The sequence below is a fragment of the Tachyglossus aculeatus genome, chromosome 10, assembly GCF_015852505.1.
Source record: "Tachyglossus aculeatus isolate mTacAcu1 chromosome 10, mTacAcu1.pri, whole genome shotgun sequence".
NCBI classification, from domain to species: Eukaryota; Metazoa; Chordata; class Mammalia; order Monotremata; family Tachyglossidae; genus Tachyglossus; species Tachyglossus aculeatus.
This window is the reverse complement of record NC_052075.1, coordinates 7761344-7782326: the sequence shown is the minus strand read 5'-3', so window position 1 is coordinate 7782326 and position 20983 is coordinate 7761344. Positions and strand designations below refer to the sequence as shown.

General features: G+C 42.6%; 1 protein-coding gene across 1 annotated transcript in view; it reads right to left on the bottom strand.

Annotated features, from left to right (window-relative positions):
* Window positions 1–20728, bottom strand: part of SLIT2 (slit guidance ligand 2) — a 320705-nt gene extending 299977 nt beyond the window's left edge. Inside the window, exons 1-4 of the mRNA XM_038751941.1 lie at window positions 20541–20728; window positions 8598–8756; window positions 5396–5467; window positions 4062–4133 (exon numbers count right to left, since the gene is read on the bottom strand). Of these exons, the coding sequence (XP_038607869.1) occupies window positions 4062–4133; window positions 5396–5467; window positions 8598–8756; window positions 20541–20728 (491 nt within the window). The remainder of the gene's footprint in view (window positions 1–4061; window positions 4134–5395; window positions 5468–8597; window positions 8757–20540) is intronic.
* Window positions 20729–20983: the final 255 nt, after the last annotated feature.

The window sequence follows — 20983 nt, the reverse complement described above, 5'->3', positions numbered from 1 at the left end:
CTACCTTATTTTTACTGTAGTCCACTATTTTAATATAAACCAAAGTCTAATATTTACAATTTTTTATAGCGCTATATCGTTTCCATGAAGAAAACCTGATAGTAATGCAAATATTTCATATTGCAGTTACCCAGATAAACAATATAATAGCCAGACGTTGCCAACAAAATGCCACCCCTGAAACATTTCTGAAAGCATTCCCATACCCTTCAATGTGACCCACACATTTTCAGTTTAGCTAAAGAGTAAAAAGGAAGATAGACTTTTTCTACTGAGAAACCCCTAAGGGACACAATCCCCTTAAAAGGTCATATAATGGGGCTCACAAACTATAATTTCACCCCATAGAGCTGTAAATGAACAACAATGCTTTCTATGACCCCAAATAATTCTTCTTCCCACTTGTGAGCAGTTTTTGGAAAGTGAGAGAGGTCAATAAACAAGTTATTTTCTGTCTAAGCATCATATGAAAATTGTTTTTTTAAAGGTATAATATTCCACCAGGGATCAGAAATTACCATTTTCGCTTGTCATGCTCTTAATTCCGATATTAGGAAACTATTTTTTTAAGAGTGCATGTGGTTTTATTGTATTTTAGATAATCCTTTTCATAACATTTCTATTGGTTGAACTGATTTTTTTATTTCAATTCATTAGAGTTAAGGCTTTATTTGAACATTCTGCCTGCACAACTTTAGAAGTGCTAATACAGTCCACATGTACCACATTTTTATGGCTTCATTCTGATCTTAGATAAGCAGGTACCACTAGCCACATGCCATATATCCTGAAAAATCTGTTACTGCTCGTGGGTCTCCGAGAGATTAAAATTGACCTCTTTGTTGGATGCCTCTGCGCATTCACTGACGATGAACCCACGTAATCCAAGATGGTGTACTTTATGGTAAATAATATTCCCCATCTATTTTACAAGATATTTTTTGACATGGCATTCCCTCAAATTTTGGCTGGTATGTTCTCACTGGTATCAATCTTATCAGGATGCTAATCACTTATACACTTTTATCTTGAAGATATCACTTTCATTTCACTAGTAATAATGATGGTATTTGTTAAGCGCTTACTATGTGTCAAACACTGTTCTAGGCGCTGAGCACTGTTCTCAGCACTATTTGGGTTGTAAACAATTCACATATTTTGCCAACTGCAACTTCACACTAAATGCAGCACTCAGCTTAAAACTGGAAGTTTTCTACTTGCAGTTGCAACAAGGAATACCACAAAAGCTGGAAATTTGTGTGGGTACTTTGCTTGCTCTGCTAAGCAACATGGAAAAAAAAATCAAATCTATCAACTTGAAATGTATTTAAAACTATTTTGAATTACTTGGGTTCTCATCTATAAAATTACTAGTCTCAATTATTCCAATCAAAAATAAAATAAATACAATTAAAAAATAAAGAAAATACTACCATTCAAAAGGTATGACACAAGGTAAAAATGAAGCAGAGTCATAAAATATCATCACTTGAAAGTCATTAGAAATGAGTTTTCTCCTCAGTACCAAAGACACAGATTACGTGTTTTTGTTATGGCTAATTCAATTTTGTTCCTTGCCATGACATCTGCATGTTCAGTAGTAAAATGCCCTTTAAAGAATCAATATGAAAAGAGGTCTCCTCTAACTACAGCACACTCTTTGCATCCGAGAATCTTTTCTGAGAACTGATAAAACTGCCACACTGTCGTGAACTGCTTCACAGTAGTTTGAATAGGTCTGAGAAATGCATGCATCTCTAGTCCAAATGCCTCTCTCTTTCGTACTTAAAAAGAGAAATATTTGAAAAGTGTATCCACAAGTTTCCTAAGAAATGGTTTTGAATTCCAGAGTCCCAAGGAGATGAATTGGCTGTCAGATAACAATGTGCCTCCATCAGATGGACTTGGCAGTTGTAAACAAAAGGAATTTTCTCAGCTTTTCCTCACAAATATGAAATATTTGCTCTTAGCCAACAGCTGGGGTGATTTAAAGAGGTCCTGCATATATATTAGTTTTCATTCAAAATTACAAATCCTCCTTCCACTCTGAAACATCTGACTGAGGCTTAGTATAATGGAAAATTGTTCTGGGATGATGTGAAATTCCCAGGAAAATTTAAAAAAGCAGTACCTAAATTGGAAGTTTAAGTTTCAGGTCAATTATTTACTTGCTTTCAAGAATATAATATTTTTAAGAATATAGCCATGCATAATTTGTAAAAAAAAAATTGGGTTACCCTAATACTTTCAAATTATATTAAAGGAAAAAAAAGAAAAAAAAAACTACTTGCACTTGTATTCCAGAAGTATTAAACAGCTATTCTAAATGAATGTTTAAAGTTTATTTCCCTACATCAGTGTTTATTATGGATGAGAGATTTGACTATAATGATGCAGCATTTATAACTATATATAGATAACTATATATATATATATATATATACAAATATATATTTTTATATATAGTTATAAATGCTGCATCATTATAGTTAAATCTCTCTATATATATATATGGCATTTGTACCCAAATGCCCAAACGTAAGAAAAAGTTATTTCAGGAAAATTGAATTCTCTTTTATCTTTCCTGAGTGTAGAGGTTTAAAATGACTGGCTGAAAGTACAAATTCAACAGACATCAGGTAACTGACAAACCATACATAGGCGGCTAATGCACAAAAACCCATTCTGTGATCTTTTCAATATTCACCGACCTTTACTTGGGAAATAGAGTCACCAGCTGTGTTATTTTACATTTTGTGAAAGCCAGATTTAAATCATTTTAAATATATGGTTATATGTTAATACCCTTATTATACAAAAGTTCACCGAAGACATTCAAGTCAAGTTTTAGGCACTCTGTACTTTAATGCTTAACTGTAGGCCAATGAAAAGTTTGGTCTAAACAAGTTTAAAGTTTTTACTCAACTGTTATAACCAATTAGTTGAGGAAATACAAAATTTAAGTCATTTTCCCCACATTCTAAGAAGTACAGGAAATAAGGTTTTGCCTTGAGGTCCAATGAACCCAGATATTTCCTGCAGTTAGTCTAAATGGTACATTTTAATGTGCTCGGTTGACACATACTTCTGTTCTTATGACAATCGCCTTATGAAGAAGATTGCAAATTTACTAATAGAAAAGTGAGATTTGATTGCTGATTTTATTTGAAACTGACATAAAAATATAACGCTCCAATTCAAAAGTGATTGGAAGGTAGAATTTCAATTAAAAAGTTTAAATTATTTCAAAACCAAGCTGAAATTGATTTCTATCAACAGAAAAAAGAACAGGTTTAATTTTAATTTAGGGTGCAGGATTCAAATGTATATTGATTCAGTCCCATGATAGATACAATATAAATATTTGTTTCATAAATTCCCTGGGACCAGTTGGATAAAATAGTTGGCATCCTGGTTTTTTGTCCTATCTGCCCTCCAAAATGTGAAGCTACTGTATTTTGACAGCCATGAAAACCCTCGCTTCACTTTCCAGTTCTTGAATAGGATCCTTATACAATCTGATAAACTAAAATGTGAGTAGCTGAAAACATTTTTTTCACCAAATGTTAATTTTCAACAGAAAGCACAGACAAAACATTTCTCCCTATTGACTATAAGAGACTGCACAGGGCACAGCCTGACGGCCTAAGAACACATATAAGTTTGGTTTTTTTCTTTCTTAAAACATACTTTAAAGTAATTACAACATTAAAAAATTGCACTTTGAATTCGAGGCAGATAGTTTAAAAAAAAAAAGAAATGTAAAAATAAACTTGGGAGTTCACTGTTACCCCAAAAGAAATACGCAAGTTGGTTTCTTAAAATTCAGTGTGGAACCTGGTTGTTCAACCAGATTAGTTATTAAGAAAGCAACAATCTGCCCTTTGAATCAGGATTACTATTTAGTATTAGCAGTATCTAGTATTTCCATCCTGGAAAGTGTCCATTTCGAGAGTCCAAACACAGAATCAGAGACCCAGTGGCTGGAAATTCAAGGGGATGAGGGGGGAGAAACAGAAATTAAGCTTGCCGTCATTTAATGGAGAATTTAAAATACTTACAGTCTCTCCAGTTCTTTTAAATCTTGGAATGCTCCTCTTTCAATAGTGCTAATCTTGTTCTCCATGAGCTGACTAAAATGTAAAATATAACACTTGTCTTAGTGCAACCGGTAATTATTCAACCAGCAATACCTGCCAACTGCAGAACTTGGTATCTTACATTCATTTCACCTTTACCAAATTCACTGTTGCTAATCCATTCTGAAAAGAGAAGTTTCACGATTTTGCAAACTTCCCTCATAAGATTATTTGGGAATAGTTGTAAACAAGATGTAAAACCAGCCCCATACCACATGTCAACATCACGGAAAAGAGAAAAGTCACTTCTCAGAGTTGCTCAAGAGTTTTCCAGGGCAAAAACTGGTGAACTCTTAAGAGCAATGAATTAAATTGTGAGTTTCATGGATTTTTTTTTAACATGGCAAAACCAATTTACCTTTGTTCCTTAGAGAAAAATACAGTAATTTATTGTACACATACCACAAACTTTACTACTAGCTGTACTTTCAAAACTACATTCAGCAATAGTTAAAATGTATGTGTTACAAAATGAACACATCGAATAGTTACAGTTGATCAAAGGGACAGCATCGACTAACGTAGGGACGACTCTTCTGTGGTTAGAAGAGTTTATTATTACGTGTTTGCTGTCTGTCCATTGAAGTTACTGGACTTCCCTGGAATATTCAACGCTTATACCTTTCCTAAATCACACTCCATCATGTTTTAAAAAGTAGCCACAATGAAGTTAAAAACGAAAAACTACCTTCATCATTTTAACGTACTTGATAGGCCAAGTAAAAAGAGACTAATCTATTTTATACCTCCCTATAGAATTTTAATTCAAGAGGTTTGCTAGGTGAACAACAAAAATTATATCTGCGATTCTAAATTCTTTTCAAGTAAATCACTGCACTTTGATTTACGGTTTATCTAAGTAGCATTAAACTCCAGCTCTATTCAAATCATTTCCTTTAAACTTGCTAACAGGCAATATTTTGAATGGTGACGCCCCTTTATAAGGTGGAAAAAAAACAACCCTTTTCCCATAATGCCTTCCGTTACATTTACAATTTATGGACTAGGGGTACAAAGAAGGGAAAATGAGTATATTTAATGACAGTGTTTCTGTGGCAGTCATCCGGTTGTTTCTTTTAAAATATTATCTTAATGTAATGATATCACAATCTGCATGCATTTTCTGAGGTTCAGATGACATCGAGGAACTCTAAGACACCAACAGAAACCACTCCGGCCTTTTAAATATACGCCGACACACCACCACAGACAACCTACAAATAAATCTCAAGAAAGGCAGAGAAACACACACTTACAGAACTCTTAGGTGTCTGAGGCCAGCAAAATCAGTCTTGGTAACTCTCGTGATATTATTTCCATTCAAATCCCTAAAAGGGAACATAATGAACAGTCAGGTGAAAGGCCAATTTTACTTCACTTTGGTTTATCTTTTCTACAAATCCTCAGCAAGAACTCTCCACCCTCCTACAGATCGATCCTTAGTACTCAACCTGGTGAGTTCAAGAGGAAACTGATAACAAAAGGGGGTTTAATCGGGGCGGGAGGGATATATTTTCCACAGCATAGTTCTTAACTTTTTTAATGAGCACCCTCGTAAAATCAATTCAGTTTGGCATGAAATGGTCCACTTGAAGTAGAAAAGAATTGATATCTTTGAAGCAGTGCTTATTTTCCGAGGGATCTTAATGTTCTTGTAAAAATGTCAGCATTGGGTAGAATTATAACTCCCTGATACCGAAACAGTAGTTCACTTCTTGTTTCCTTACTAACACAAACAGGCGTACGCACACTAGATTGCATTTCTGATAAATCAAGAAATTAAGGCACCGCGATTGAGCAATTTAAGTGACAATTTTTGCAAGTTTCCTCAAGATAAATCCATTGAAACCAGGTCTGGACTGGCCACACAACAAACACGAAGTTCGACCGTCCCATCAAAAGAACTGAACTTCAAAGATTTCGCATTTACGAGCATTCACCTTCCAACAATCATATGTTTGTATGAACACCTCAAGTCTTTATTTGCCGCCCAGGAAACCCCACTGTGACTGTAAAACGCAAACTCCTTGCGGAAGCAATAATGGAAAGAGTATTCGGGCCTTGACATTTTTGTTCGGATTTCAGCACTATTCCTTCTGCACTTACTAACCCCCTCCTCCCTTTCTCTGGCATCTCAGGTCAAGATCTAAACTTTCCCTGGTTCCAATCAATGCAAGTAAAACCAGGCTTGGCTGTGGTTTTGAATATCCTCCCTGTGAGAAACGGTATTTTGCTGACATTTCCTTAGAATTCGAGATCAGGGCCATCATCCCCATGTGAAACCTACGAACTTTCAAGGGTTTTAAGAGCCGAAGGTGAATTTTTCTCCCGAATTACGGGCTAGAGCCATCATCCCCATGTGAAACCTACGAACTTTCAAGGGTTTTAAGAGCCGAAGGTGAATTTTTCTCCCGAATTACGGGCTAGAGCCACACAAGGAAAGAAAAAAAAAAAATCACGATCCCTGCTGCCGTTCGGGACTCTTTTTTTCCTGCGTGCCGTCACTCTTTGTTGAGTAAGACGGGTTTGTTACTTAAACCTTTAAACGGTTCTAACAGCATGAAATGGCACGTGGGGGGAGGGGGGGAGAACAGTGCTTTGCACATAGTAAGCGCTTAATAAATGACATTATTATAATTATTATTAAAGAAAGAAGACTCCTGTATCTGTTCTCCTCTTTTCTCCCCACTCCCAGCATCACAAAGTTGATTTTTTTCCAAAATCTACCCGTCTTTCCCAGGGGATGGAGGGGGGGACAGTCTCAAGGATAACATGAAGTTCACTTCACGTGAATTTCACCCACGAGAATGGAGCGGATCCCCCCACTTGGACCAGAAAAACCCAGTTAGGGGCCACCACTACTGAAAAGCGCAGTTCGGAGGAGAAGTAACGTTATGTGTTTGGGGTGGAGGGTGAGAAAGGGTGAATTTAAGGTGGCGGGGTGGGGAGAGAAAGGGTGAATTTAAGGTTGGGGGGGAGGAAGGATGAATTTCAGGTTGGGGGAGAAAGGATGAATTTAAGGTTGCGGGAGAGAAAGGGAGAGGGATCTGAGAAGGCAGGGAGAGGGATCTGAGAAGGAGGGGAGAGTCAAACCATGAGATCCCAAGGAAGGAATGAGTGAAACACGGCCTCTGAAAACATTTCAAGGGCAGAAAAGTAGTTGGGGGTTTTGGCGGTGGGGGGGAGGAGAAGAATTTAATGGTTGTAAAAGTGTTCCCACGTGCTTAAGTAAACACCCACCGAAGACTGTCTGGGTTTTTATCTGGGTGCGCGCCCTGGGAACTTTCCCCCGGCTCATGGGCAAGGGAAGGATTTTTTTTTGCGCCCAGAAAAAGCGGTGGAAAGTGCAGTTTCTGATGCGGTCCAGGAGACGGTTTGCAGCAGAGGGAAGACCCGGAAGGGCAGGGCAGGAGGTGGGCATATACCCTGGCAAACTCAGCAAAGGGTCTTCAAACCATCCGGATCATTCGGGGGGTGGGAGGGGGCGGGCCTTGGGGGGCTTTCCTTCCCCCCGTCTCCCCCAATTCTCCCCCACTTGGGTTTTCGCCGTGGCCAATGCCATCCCCATCTCAGTATGTGGCCAGGAGGCTTCCCAGTCTTCCTCCCCCGCTGGCCCTCGCCCCCTGGGTTGCCCGGCCCCGATGCCCACCCCGTCCTCGATGAGAAGGCGGGGGCGGGGACGTTTGTGGGGGGGGAGGAGTTGCCCCCCAGATCCTGCGTCCCCTGTGCCCCCTGGCACCCCATCGCCCCCTCCTTGGGGTAAGCGGGCCCTGCCAGCCCCCTGGGCCCCCTGTGCCCCCTCATCGCCCCCTCCTTGGGGTAAGAGGGCCCTGCCAGCCCCCTGGGCCCCCTCATCACCCCCTCCTTGGGGTAAGAGGGCCCTGCCAGCCCCCTGTGCCCCCTCATCGCCCCCTCCTTGGGGTAAGCGGGCCCTGCCAGCCCCCTGTGCCCCCTCATCGCCCCCTCCTTGGGGTAAGCGGGCCCTGCCAGCCCCCTGTGCCCCCTCATCGCCCCCTCCTTGGGGTTAGCGGGCCCTGCCAGCCCCCTGGACCCCCCCATCGCCCCCTCCTTGGGGTAAGCGGGCCCTTCCAGCCCCCTGCCTCCCCTCCAGGGGGAAACAGCAAGCGTCGGAGCCAAAAGTGGGTCCTTCCGTGTCTCCTGCCCTCCTCGCCCCCCGGTGGGTGATGCCCGCCAGGAGGGCAGCCTGTGCCCGGGGCCCCCTCTCGGGGCTCCGAGGGGGGGGGGAGAAGGGGGGGATCCCCCCGGAGCCCCCCAAGGCCTGATGGAAGGGGGACACCGGGGGGGGAGGGGGAGGGCAGGAGAGAGCCAGGAGGGGAAAGGGCTGGGGGTTGCCCCCCAGGCCAGGATGCAGCAGCAGCAGCAGCAGCAGCAGCAGGGAGGGATGCGCAGGTGGCAGGGCAGGATGGGTGGGTGGGTGAGTGGGTGGGTGGTACTTACAGCCTCTCGGTGTTTCGGGGGATGTTCCTGGGGACCCCCCTGAGGGCCAGCCCGTGGCAGTCCACCGTGCTGCCGGAGCAGGAGCACTGCGCCGGGCAAGCCTGCGGGGCCACCTCGCCCAGCAGCGCCAGCGCCAGCAGCCCCAGCCGCAGGGACGGGCTCCCCGGGACCCCCGGGACCCCCGGGCCCCCACAGCCACCGCCACCACCACCGCCAAACATCTTCCTCCTCTTCCTCCTCCTCCTCCTCCTCGTCCTCTTCTCTCGCCTCCTCCAGCGAGCCCGCTAGGATCGCCGCCCCCCACTCCCCCCAAGAGCAAAAATCCGGGCGAGGCGCCGGCCCCGAAAAAGGGGGGGAGGAGGAGGAGAAGTGAAAATGAAGGCAGGAAATTTGGGGGGGGGGGGGGGCGTCCGTCCTCCCCGTCGCCAAGGTCTGCGGGGTCCGCCTTTAGGGCCGCGGGGGGGCACGGACGGGGAGGATGGATGGATGGATGGATGGATGGATGGATGGATGGATGGGGCAGGGCCCCGGGGGAGTGGTACCCGGGTGGGGGGGGGGGGGGAGGGATGCCCGTGGGCGGGATTGTGTGCGCCCCCCGGAGCAGGGGGTCCGTCTGTCTGTGTGTGTGTGTGTCTGTGTGTGTCTGTGTGTGTCTGTGAGTGTGTGCCCGTGTGTGCCTGTGTGTGTGTGCGGGCGGAGCGGGCCGCCCCGGTGCTTTATACGGGGGGAGGGGCCGGGGGCGGGGACACGCCGCGGGGAGGGGACCAGGGGCCCGGGGGAGGGGCTGCTAGCCCCACCCCCCCAGCGGCCGCCCCACGCCGACCCCGCCCCAAAGGGACGGCAACCCTAATCATGACAATAATCACCCTAACAGGCATTAATAATGTCATTCATACACCACCGCGACATCATTAATAGAGATCGATAACGATATCGGCGAGGGGGGAGAGGGGCTAGTAGCCCCTCCCCGCCAACAGCCGGCCCACACCGACCCCTCCCCAAAAGGACGGCAACCCTAATCATGAGAATAATCATCCTAACAGACATTAATAATGTCATTCATACACAATTGCGATATCATCATTACTAGAGATCGATAATGATATCGGCGAGAGGGGCTAGTAGCCCCTCCCCACCAACAGCCGGCCCACACCGACCCCTTCCCAAAAGGACGGCAACCCTAATCATGACAATAATCATCCTAACAGACATTAATAATGTCATTCATACACAATCGCGATATCGTCATTAATAGAGATCGATAATGATATCGTCAATTTGTACTTCCCAAGCCAATTTGTACTTCCCAAGCGCTTAGTACAGTGCTCTGCACATAGTAAGCGCTCAATAAATACGATTGATTGATTGATTGATCGGCGAGAGGGGAGAGGGGCTAGTAGCCCCGCCCCACCAACAGCCGGCCCACACCGACCCCTTCCCAAAAGGACGGCAACCCTAATCATGAGAATAATCATCTTAACAGACATTAATAATGTCATTCATGCACCATCGCAATATCATCATTAATAGAGATCGATAATGATATCGGCGAGAGGGGCTAGTAGCCCCTCCCCACCAACAGCCGGCCCACACCGACCCCTTCCCAAAAGGACGGCAACCCTAATCATGAGAATAATCATCTTAACAGACATTAATAATGTCATTCATACACCATCGCAATATCATCATTAATAGAGATCGATAATGATATCGGCAAGAGGGGCTAGTAGCCCCTCCCCACCAACAGCCGGCCCACACCGACCCCTTCCCAAAAGGACGGCAACCCTAATCATGAGAATAATCATCTTAACAGACATTAATAATGTCATTCATACACAATCGCGATATCATCATTACTAGAGATCGATAATGATATCGGCGAGAGGGGCTAGTAGCCCCTCCCCACCAACAGCCGGCCCACACCGACTCCTTCCCAAAAGGACGGCAACCCTAATCATGAGAATAATCATCTTAACAGACATTAATAATGTCATTCATACACAATCGCAATATCATCATTAATAGAGATCGATAACGATATCGGCGAGGGGGGAGAGGGGCTATTAGCCCCAGCCCACACCGACCCCACCCCAAAAGGACAGCAACCCTAATCATGAGAATAATCATCTTAACAGAGATCAATAATATTATTCATACACAATCAATCAATCAATCAATCAATCGTATTTATTGAGCGCTTACTATGTGCAGAGCACTGTAGAGCACAATCGCAATATCATAATTAATAGAGATCGATAACGATATTGGCGAGGGGGGAGAGGGGCTATTAGGCCCACTTCACCCACAGCCGGCCCACACCGACCCCTCTCCAAAAGCACAGCAACCCTAATCATGAGAATAATCATCTTAACAGAGATCAATAATATTATTCATACACAATCGCAATATCATCATTAATAGAGATCGATAACGATATCGGCGAGGGGGGAGAGGGCTATTAGGCCCACCCCACCCACAGCCGGCCCACACCGACCCCTCCCCAAAAGGACAACAACCCTAATCATGAGAATAATGATTTTAACAGAGATTAATAATGTTATTCCTAGACAATCACAATATCATCATTAATAGAGATCGATAACGATATCGGCGAGGGGGGAGAGGGCTATTAGGCCCACCCCACCCACAGCCAGCCCACACCGACCCCTCCCCAAAAGGACAACAACCCTAATAATGATAATAATAATAATACTGGCATTTATTAGGCGCTTACTATGTGCTAAGCACTGTTCTAAGCGCTAAATTTAAAAGAAATTAATAATATTATTCATATACATTATATATATGTTTGTACATATTTCATATGTCAGCTGGGTGACTTTGGGCGAGTCACTTCCCTTCTCTGGGCCTCAGCTACCTCATCTGTAAAATGGGGATGAAGCTTGAGAGCCCCACGTGGGACAACCTGATCACCTTGCAACCGCCCCAGCGCTTAGAGCAGTGCCTTGCGCATAGTAAGCGCTTAATAAATGTCATTATTATTATTATTATTATTATATCATTAATATAGTCACTTAACTTCTCTGTGCCCCAGTTACCTCATCTGTAAACTGGGGATGAAGACTGTGAGCCCCACGTGGGACAAACTGATCACCCTGTAACCTCCCCAGCGCTTAGAACAGTGCTTTGCACTTAGTAAGTGCTTAACAAATGCCGTTATTATAAGCGCTTAGTACAGTGCTCTGCACATAGTAAGCGCTCAATAAATACGATTGATGATTAATAGAGATCGATAACGATATCGGCGGGGGGGAGGGGAGGGGCTATTAGGCCCACTCCACCCACAACCAGCCCACACCGACCCCTCCCCAAAAGGACAACAACCTTAATAATGATAATAATAATAATAATGGCATTTATTAGGCGCTTACTATGTGCTAAGCACTGTTCTAAGCGCTATCTTAGAGATTAATAATATTATTCATAGACATTTTATATATATATATATATATGTTTGTATATATTTCATATGTCAGCTGGGTGACTTTGGGCGAGTCACTTCACTTCTCTGGGCCTCAGCTACCTCAACTGTAAAATGGGGATGAAGCTTGAGAGCCCCACGTGGGACAACCTGATCACCGTGTAACCGCCCCAGCGCTTAGAACAGTGCCTTGCGCATAGTAAGCGCTTAATAAATGCCATTATTATTATTATTAATCATTAATATAGTCACAACTTCTCTGTGCCCCAGTTACCTCATCTGTAAACTGGGGGTGAAGACTGTGAGCCCCACGTGGGACAAACTGATCACCTTGTAACCTCCCCAGCGCTTAGAACAGTGCTTTGCACTTAGTGCTTAACAAATGCCGTTATTATAAGCGCTTAGTACAGTGCTCTGCACATAGTAAGAGCTCAATAAATACGATTGATGATTAATAGAGATCGATAACGGTATCGGCGGGGGGGAGGGGCTATTAGGCCCACTCCACCCACAGCCAGCCCACACCGACCCCTCCCCAAAAGGACAACAATCCTAATAATGATAATAATGATCTTAACGGAGATTAATAATGTTATTCACAGACATTACACATGTTTGTACGTATTTATTACTCTATTTATTTATTTTACTTGTCCATAGTTATCCTATTTATTTTATTTTGTTACTGTGTTTTGTTCCCTGTCTCCCCCTTCTAGCCTGTCTCTAGATGCTGCCAACTTGAACTTTCCAAGCGCTTAGTCCAGTGCTCCGCACACAGGAAGCGTTCAATAAATACGATTCAATGAATGAATGACTATGTACTATTCTATTTCTTTTATTTTGTTAATATGTGTTGTTTTGTCGTCTGTCTCCCCCTTCCAGCCGGTGAGCCCGCTGTTGGGTAGGGACCGTCTCTATCTGTAGCCGACTTGGACTTCCCAAGCGCTTAGTACAGTGCTCTGCACCCAGGAGGCGCTCAATAAATACGATTGAATGAATGAATGAATATCATTAATAGAGATCGATAAGGATATCGACGAGGGGGGGAGGGGAAGGGCTATTAGCCCCATCCTATCAACGGCAGGCCGACACCAACTCCTCCCCCAAACAACCCTAATAATGATAATAATAATCTTAACAGAGATTAATAATGTTATTCATAGACATTAATCATAATATCATTAATAGAGATCGATAACGATATCGTTGATAGACAGCACTAATGTTTAGAGAGATGAACAGTAACAGTTGATAGAGATAATAATAATAATAATGATGGCATTTATTAAGCGCTTACTATGTGCAAAGCACTGTTCCTTGATCTTTGTTCTTGATCACAAGGTGATCAAGTTGTCCCACGGGGGGGCTCACAGTCTTCATCCCCATTTTACAGATGAGGTCACTGAGGATCAGAGAATCAATCAATCAATCATATTTATTGAGCGCTTATTGTGTGCAGAGCACTGTACTAAGCACTTGGGAAGTCCAAATTGGCAACATATAGAGACGGTCCCTACCCAACAGTGGGCTCACAGTCTAAAAGGGGGAGACAGAGAACAAAACCAAACATACTAACAAAATAAAATCAATAGAATAGATATGTACAAGTAAAATAAATAAATAAATAGGGTAATCACCATCATCATCATCAATCGTATTTATTGAGCGCTTACTATGTGCAGAGCACTGTACTAAGCGCTTGGGAAGTGCAAGTTGGCAACATATAGAGACAGTCCCTACCCAACAGTGGGCTCACAGTCTAAAAGGGGGAGACAGAGAACAAAACCAAACGTACTAACAAAATAAAATAAATAGAATAGATATGTACAAGTAAAATAAATAAATAAATAAATAGAGTAATAAATATGTACAAACATATATACATATATACAGGTGCTGTGAGGAAGGGAAGTGAAGTGACTCGCCCAAGGTCACACAGCAGACAGGCGGAGTAGGGATTCGAACCCATGACCTCTGACTCCAAAGCCTGAGCTCTTTCCATTGAGCGACGCTGCGAACCGGGAGAATTTGGTGACACAATATTCATTCAATCGTATTTATTGAGCGCTTCCTGTGTGCGGAGCACTGTACTAAGCGCTTGGGAAGTCCAAGTTGGCAACATATAGAGACGGCCCCTACCCAACAGCGGGCTCACAGTCTAGAAGGGGGAGACGGACAACAAAACAAAACATATTAACAAAATAAAATAAATAGAATAGTAAATATGTACAAGTAAAATAGAGTAATAATAATAATAATGTTGGTATTTGTTAAGCGCTTACTATGTGCAAAGCACTGTTCTAAGCGCTGGGGTAGATACAAGGTAATCAGGTTGTCCCACGAGGGGCTCACAGTCTTCATCCCCATTTTACAGATGAGGGAACTGAGGCCCAGAGAAGTGAAGTGACTTGCCCAAAGTCACACAGCTGACAACTAGGAGCTGGGATTTGAACCCATGACCTCTGACTCCAAATCAATCAATCAATCAGTCAATTGTATTTATTGAGCGCTTACTGTGTGCAGAGCACTGTACTAAGCACTTGGGAAGTACAAGTTGGCAACATTGCCCTTTCCACTGAGCCACGCTGCTTCTCTAGTAGAGTTGAATAATGTTAATAGAGATTAAAAGTAGTATTCTTAATACAGATTAATAATAACATTATTAGTAGAGATTGATAACTTTGTTAATAGACATCAATAACAATATTTTTGGTATATATTGATAATGATAGTCTTAGTAGAGATTAATAATAATATTAATAGAGATTAGTATTAATAGTAGCAAGAGATGAATAATAACATTAGTAGAGATTGATAATAACATTGTTAATAGACATCAATAATAGTATCAATATATATTGATAATGCTATTCTGAGTATAGATTAATGATAATATTAATAGAGATTAGTACTAATAGTAGTAAGAGATGAATAATAACATTAGTAGAGCTTGATAATAATATTGTTAAAAGATATTAATAACAATATTATTAATAGATATTGATAATGCTATTCTGAACATAGATTAATAATATTAATAGATATTAGTACTAATAGTAGTAATAGAGATGAATAATAACATTATTAGTAGAGATTGATAATATTATTTAGAGACATTAATAACAATATTATTGATATTGATAATACTCTTCTTAGGAGAGATTAATAATGATATTCATAGAGATGAGTACTAATATTAGTAATAGAGATGAATCATAACATTATTAGTAGAAATTGATAAAAATATTACTAATGCATTAGTAACAATGTTATTAATAGATAATGATGACAATATTATTAGTAGAGATTAATAGCAATATTCATAGAGATTAGTAATGTTAATAACAGAGATTAATAATATTTAGTAGAGATTGACAACAATATTATTAATATACATCAATAACCATATTATTAGTATATATTGATATAAATATTCTTAGTAGACATTGACAATAATATTAATAGAGATTAATAATACTATTTGTAGTAGAGATTGATAATAATATTAATAGAGAGCAATAATATTAATAGAGATTAATCATATTGTCAATAGAGGTTAATAATATTATTATTCATAGAGAGTGATAATAATAGTATTCATAGAGATTAATAATAATAATAGAGAAGCAGTGTGATTCAATAATAATAATAATATGGATGGTATTTGTTAAGTGCGATGTGCCAAGCACTGTTCTAAGCGCTGGGGTGGATACAAGGTAATCAGGTTGTCCTACGTGGGGCTCACAGTCTTCATTCCCATTTTCCAGATGAGGGAACTGAGGCCCAGAGAAGTTAAGTGACTTGCCCAAAGTCACCCAGCCTACAAGCAGAGGAGTCAGGATTAGAACTCATGACCTCTGACTCCCAAGCCCGGGTTGTTGCCACTGAGCCACGCTGCTTCTCACGCTGCTTAAGTGGAAAGTGTTTCCATGCAAAAACGGCATGGAAAGAGCCGGGGCTTGCGAGTCAGAGGTCATGGGTTCTAATTCCGACTCTGCCAGTTGTCTGCTGTGTGACCTTGGGCAAGCCGCTTCACTCCTCTGGGCCTCAGTGACCTCATCTGGAAAATGGGGATGAAGACTGGGAGCCCAACCTAGGACAACCTGATTACCTTGTAGCGGCCGCCCACTCCAGAGCTTAGAACAGTGCTTGGAACATAGTGAGCGCTTAACAAATACCAAGATTATTCTCTGTGCCTCAGTGACCTCATCTGAAAAATGGGAATGAAGATGGTGAACCCCACGAGGGACAACCTGATTACCTGGTATGAACCCCAGTGCTTAGAACAGTGCTAGGCCTTCCCAGACTGAGCCCCCTCCTTCCTCTCCCCCTCCTCATCCCCCCTGCCTTCCCCTCCCCACAGCACCTGTATACAGGTACATATGTTTGTACATATTTATTACTCTATTTATTTTACTTGTACATATTTATTCTATTTATTTTATTTTGTTAATATGTTTTGTTTTGTTGTCTGTCTCCCCCTTCTAGACTGTGAGCCCGCTGTTGGGTGGGGACCGTCTCTATATGGACTCCAAAGCCCAGGCTCTTTCCACTAAGCCACGCTTACTGTGTGCAGAGCACTGGACTAAGCGCTTGGGAAATATAAGTTGGCAACATATAGAGACGGTCCCTACCCAACAGCGGGCTCACAGTCTAGAAGGGGGAGACAGAGAACAAAACAACACATATTAACAAAATAAAATAAATAGAATAGTAAATATGTACAAGTGAATGGAGTAATAAAGCTGTACAGACATATATACAGGTGCTGTGGGGAGGGGAAGGAGGTAGGGCGGGGGGGGATGGGGAGGAGGAGAGGAAAAAGGGGGCTCAGTCTGGGAAGGCCTCCTGGAGGAGGTGAGTTCTCAGGAGGGCTTTGAAGGGAGGAAGAGAGCTAGCTTGGCAGATGTGTGGAGGGAGGGCGTTGTGGGCCAGGGGAAAGACGTGGGCCGGGGGTCGATTGAGAGCCTACTGTGTGCAGAGCACTGGACTAAGCGCTTGGGAAGTACAAGTTGGCAACATATAGAGACGGTCCCTACCCCGTTGGCTCACAGTCTAGAAGAGGGAGACAGACAACAAAACAAAACATGTGGACAGGTGTCAATATAATAATAATAGCAATGGCATTTTATTAAGCACTTACTATGTGCACAGCACTGTTCTAAGCGCTGGAGAGACTACAAGGTGATCAGGTTGTCCCACGGAGGGGCTCACAGTCTTAACCCCCATTTTACAGATGAAGGAACTGAAGCCCAGAGAAGTTAAGCGACTTGCCCAGAGTCACGCAGCTGACAAGTGGCGGGAGCCGGGATCTGAACCCGTGACTTCTGACTCCAAAACCTGGGCTTTTTCCACTGAGCCACGCTGCTTCTCATCACCAGAATAAAAAAGAATAAAGTTAGATACACATCATTAACAAAATAAATAGAATAGTAAATACGTACAAGTAAAATAGAGTAATAGAGTATAACAACAAAGGTCTTTGTTAATCGCTTATTATTTATTCATTTATTCATTCATTCGTATTTATTGAGCGCTTACTGTGTGCAGAGCACTGTAATAATAATAATGGTATTTGTTAAGCGCTTACTATGTGCAAAGCACTGTTCTAAGCGCTGGAAGCGCTTGGAAAGTACAAGTCGGTAACAAGCCCCCCTCCTTTTTCCCCCCCCTTTTTCCTCTCCTCCTTCACCTCCCCACAGCACTTGTATCTGTATTTGTACAGCTTTATTATTTATTATGCTTAGAGAAGCAGCGTGGCTCAGTGGAAAGAGCCCAGGCTTTGGAGTCAGAGGTCATGGGTTCAAATCCCAGCTCCGCCACGTCTGCTGTGTGACCTGAGGCAAGTCACTTAACTTCTCTAAGCCTCAGTTACCTCATCTGTAAAATGGGGATTAAGACTGTGAGCCCCACGTGGGACAACCTGATCACCTTGTATCCCCCCCGTGCTTAGAACAGTGCTTTGCACGTAGTAAGCGCTTAATAAATGCCATTATTATTATTATTATTATTATTATTTTACTTGTTCATATTTACTATTCTTTCATTTTGTTAATGATGTGCATATAGAGAAGCAGCGTGGCTCAGTGGAAAGAGCCCGGGTTTTGGAGTCAGAGGTCATGGGTTCAAATCCCAGCACCGCCAATGGTCAATTGTCAATTGTCAAGTCACTTGACTTCTCTGTGCCTGTTACCTCATCTGTAAAATGGGGATTAAGACTGTGAGCCCCACATGGGACAACCTGATCACCTTGTATCCCCCCAGTGCTTAGAACAGTGCTTTGCACATAGTAAGCGCTTAACAAATACTATTATTATTATTATATAGCTTTAATTCTATTTGTTCTGACGATTTTGACACCTGTCTACATGTGTTGTTTTTTTTGTCTGCCTCCCCCTTCTAGACTGTGAGCCCGTTGATGGGTAAGGGCCATCTCTCTATGTTCATTCATTCATTCAATCGTATTTATTGAACGCTTACTGTTTGCAGAACACTGTACTAAGCGCTTGGGAAGTACAGGTCGGCAACATACAGAGACGGTCCCCACCCAACAACGGGCTCACAGTCTAGAAGGGGAAGACAGACAACAAAACAACACATGTAGACAGGTGTCAAAATCCTCAGAACAAACAGAATTAAAGCTATATTCAATCGTATTTATTGAATAGCAGCATGGCTCAGTGGAATGAGCCCGGGCTTTGGAGTCAGAGGTCATCGGCTCAAATCCCAGCTCCGCCACTTGTCAGCTGTGTGACTTTGGGCTAGTCACTTAACTTCTCTGGGCCTCAGTTACCTCATCTGGAAAATGGGGATTAAGACTGTGAGCCCCACGTGGGACAACCTGATCACGATGTAACCTCCCCAGTGCTCAGAACAATGCTTTGCACATAGTAAGTGCTTAAAAAATGTCATCATTATTATTATTATTACAGTGCTTTGCACATAGTAGGTGCTCAATAAATACCATTGACACTGAGGAAAGCCACAGGACCCTGATGTCTCTCTCTGTCTCTCTCTCTCTCTCTCTCTCACACACACACACACACACACACATATACTACAGAAAGCTAAAACTTTGGGATTTAAAAAGTTTTAAAATGACGCAGTGCCATCTCCCCCTCAGCCTGGTCCCCGATTTTCCGTTCACCCTCTCTTGGTTCTCACCTTTGTGGCGAATGCTCCATAAAAAAGCTCATACATGTGTGCGACTTTTTGCAGTTTGAGGGGAGGAAAAGTGTGTGTTTGGGGGGGTGAGGGGTTCAATCATTCCCTATCTATACACCAGTCATATAGCTCCCATGAAGGCAGTGGTCATTATGGATTTTTTTTGACACATGGAAAACTAGTTTTCCTGTGTGCTCCCTTCCCTAAAGCTGTGCAGTCTTAGAGCCAAATCCTCCCAGTGCTCTGCAAGTGGCCCAAGGTACCACGGATTTATTGTGACACCAATTGAATTTATTCCTCTCTGACTTCAAAACCAAACCCTACCCATTAGGGTTTCCCTTTCCTCTCCCCTCCCTGCTTTACTGCCATCTCCCTCCAAGACACCAGGCCCCCACCTGAGTTCCCGACTGATTATTTTCTCCCAGTGATGTCTCTGACGGAGTTGCCAAGATTGCCCACACCAACAAAATATTATTTCACTCACCAGGTCCAACTAAACTCAGACTTCCCTTAAGTCCCTGAAATCCCTGCCTTTCAATACAACCCACTGATGACAAAAGAAACGAGTCGTAGATGCCTGTGTGAATTTTTTTTTCATTTTCTTTAGCCTTGGCCTTTAGTGAAAATCACTCTCCATTCTGAACATTCCAAATTCCGTTTTCAAATATTGTTTTAATGAAATTGTTTTCACAACTGTGATGGTTGATGACAACAAAAAAGGCTACTATTCTATCGATAAATCTTTTGAGTACTCTGTGTGCAGCACACTAAATTCAGGGCTTAGGGAAGTCCAAAATAATATAGTTGGTAGGACCCCTAACCAGAAGGAGTTTACATTTAATTCTAGCAATCAGTGGTATTTATTGAGAGCTTACCAGGTACAGAGCAATGTACTAAGCACTTGATAGAGCAGAGAAGCAGCGTGGCTTAGTAGAGAGAACACGGGCTTGGGAGTCAGAGGTTGTGGGTTCTAATTCCTGCTCTGCCACTTGTCAGCTGGGTGACTTTAGGCAAGTCGCTTCACTTCTCTGTGCCTCAGTTACCTCATCTGTAAAATGGGGATTAAGACTGTGAGTCCCACGTAGGACAACCTGATGACCTTGTATCTACCCCAGCGCTTAGAACAGTGCTTGGCAGATAGTAAGTGCTTAACAAATACCATCATTCTTCTTATTATTATTATTATTATAGACAGAGTTGGCAGGCATGTTCTCTACCCACAGTGAGCTACAAGCCAAATATCCACGTTTGGCTACATGCGAACTTCTGTATTACCATTCCATTTATCCATTTACATTATGGTCAGAGAAAGGCCACAGCCACTAGTTGAGATTCACTTTTTCTGGCTGGGGCTGGTTTCCAATCTGCAGTAAAAATCCGGCTTCCCAATGCTGGCGTTCTTATCTAAACAAATTAAAAATGCAGCGAATGCTCCTGTGACATTAACTTTAGCCTTCTGCTCTTCTTTTGTAAAGTTGGGCTTCATTAGCAAAATGGACCAAACCCATAAATGATGAAAGCGCATCCCCCCGCCTTACCTCCTTCCCCTCCCCACAGCACCTGTATATATGTATATATGTTTGTACGTATTTATTACTCTATTTTATTTGTACATATTTATTCTATTTATTTTATTTTGTTAAAATGTTTTGTTTTGTTGTCTGTCTCCCCCTTCTAGATTGTCAGCCTGCTGTTGGGTAGGGACTGTCTCTATATGTTGCCGACTTGTACTTCCCAAGCGCTTAGTACAGTGCCCTGCACACAGTAAGCGCTCAATAAA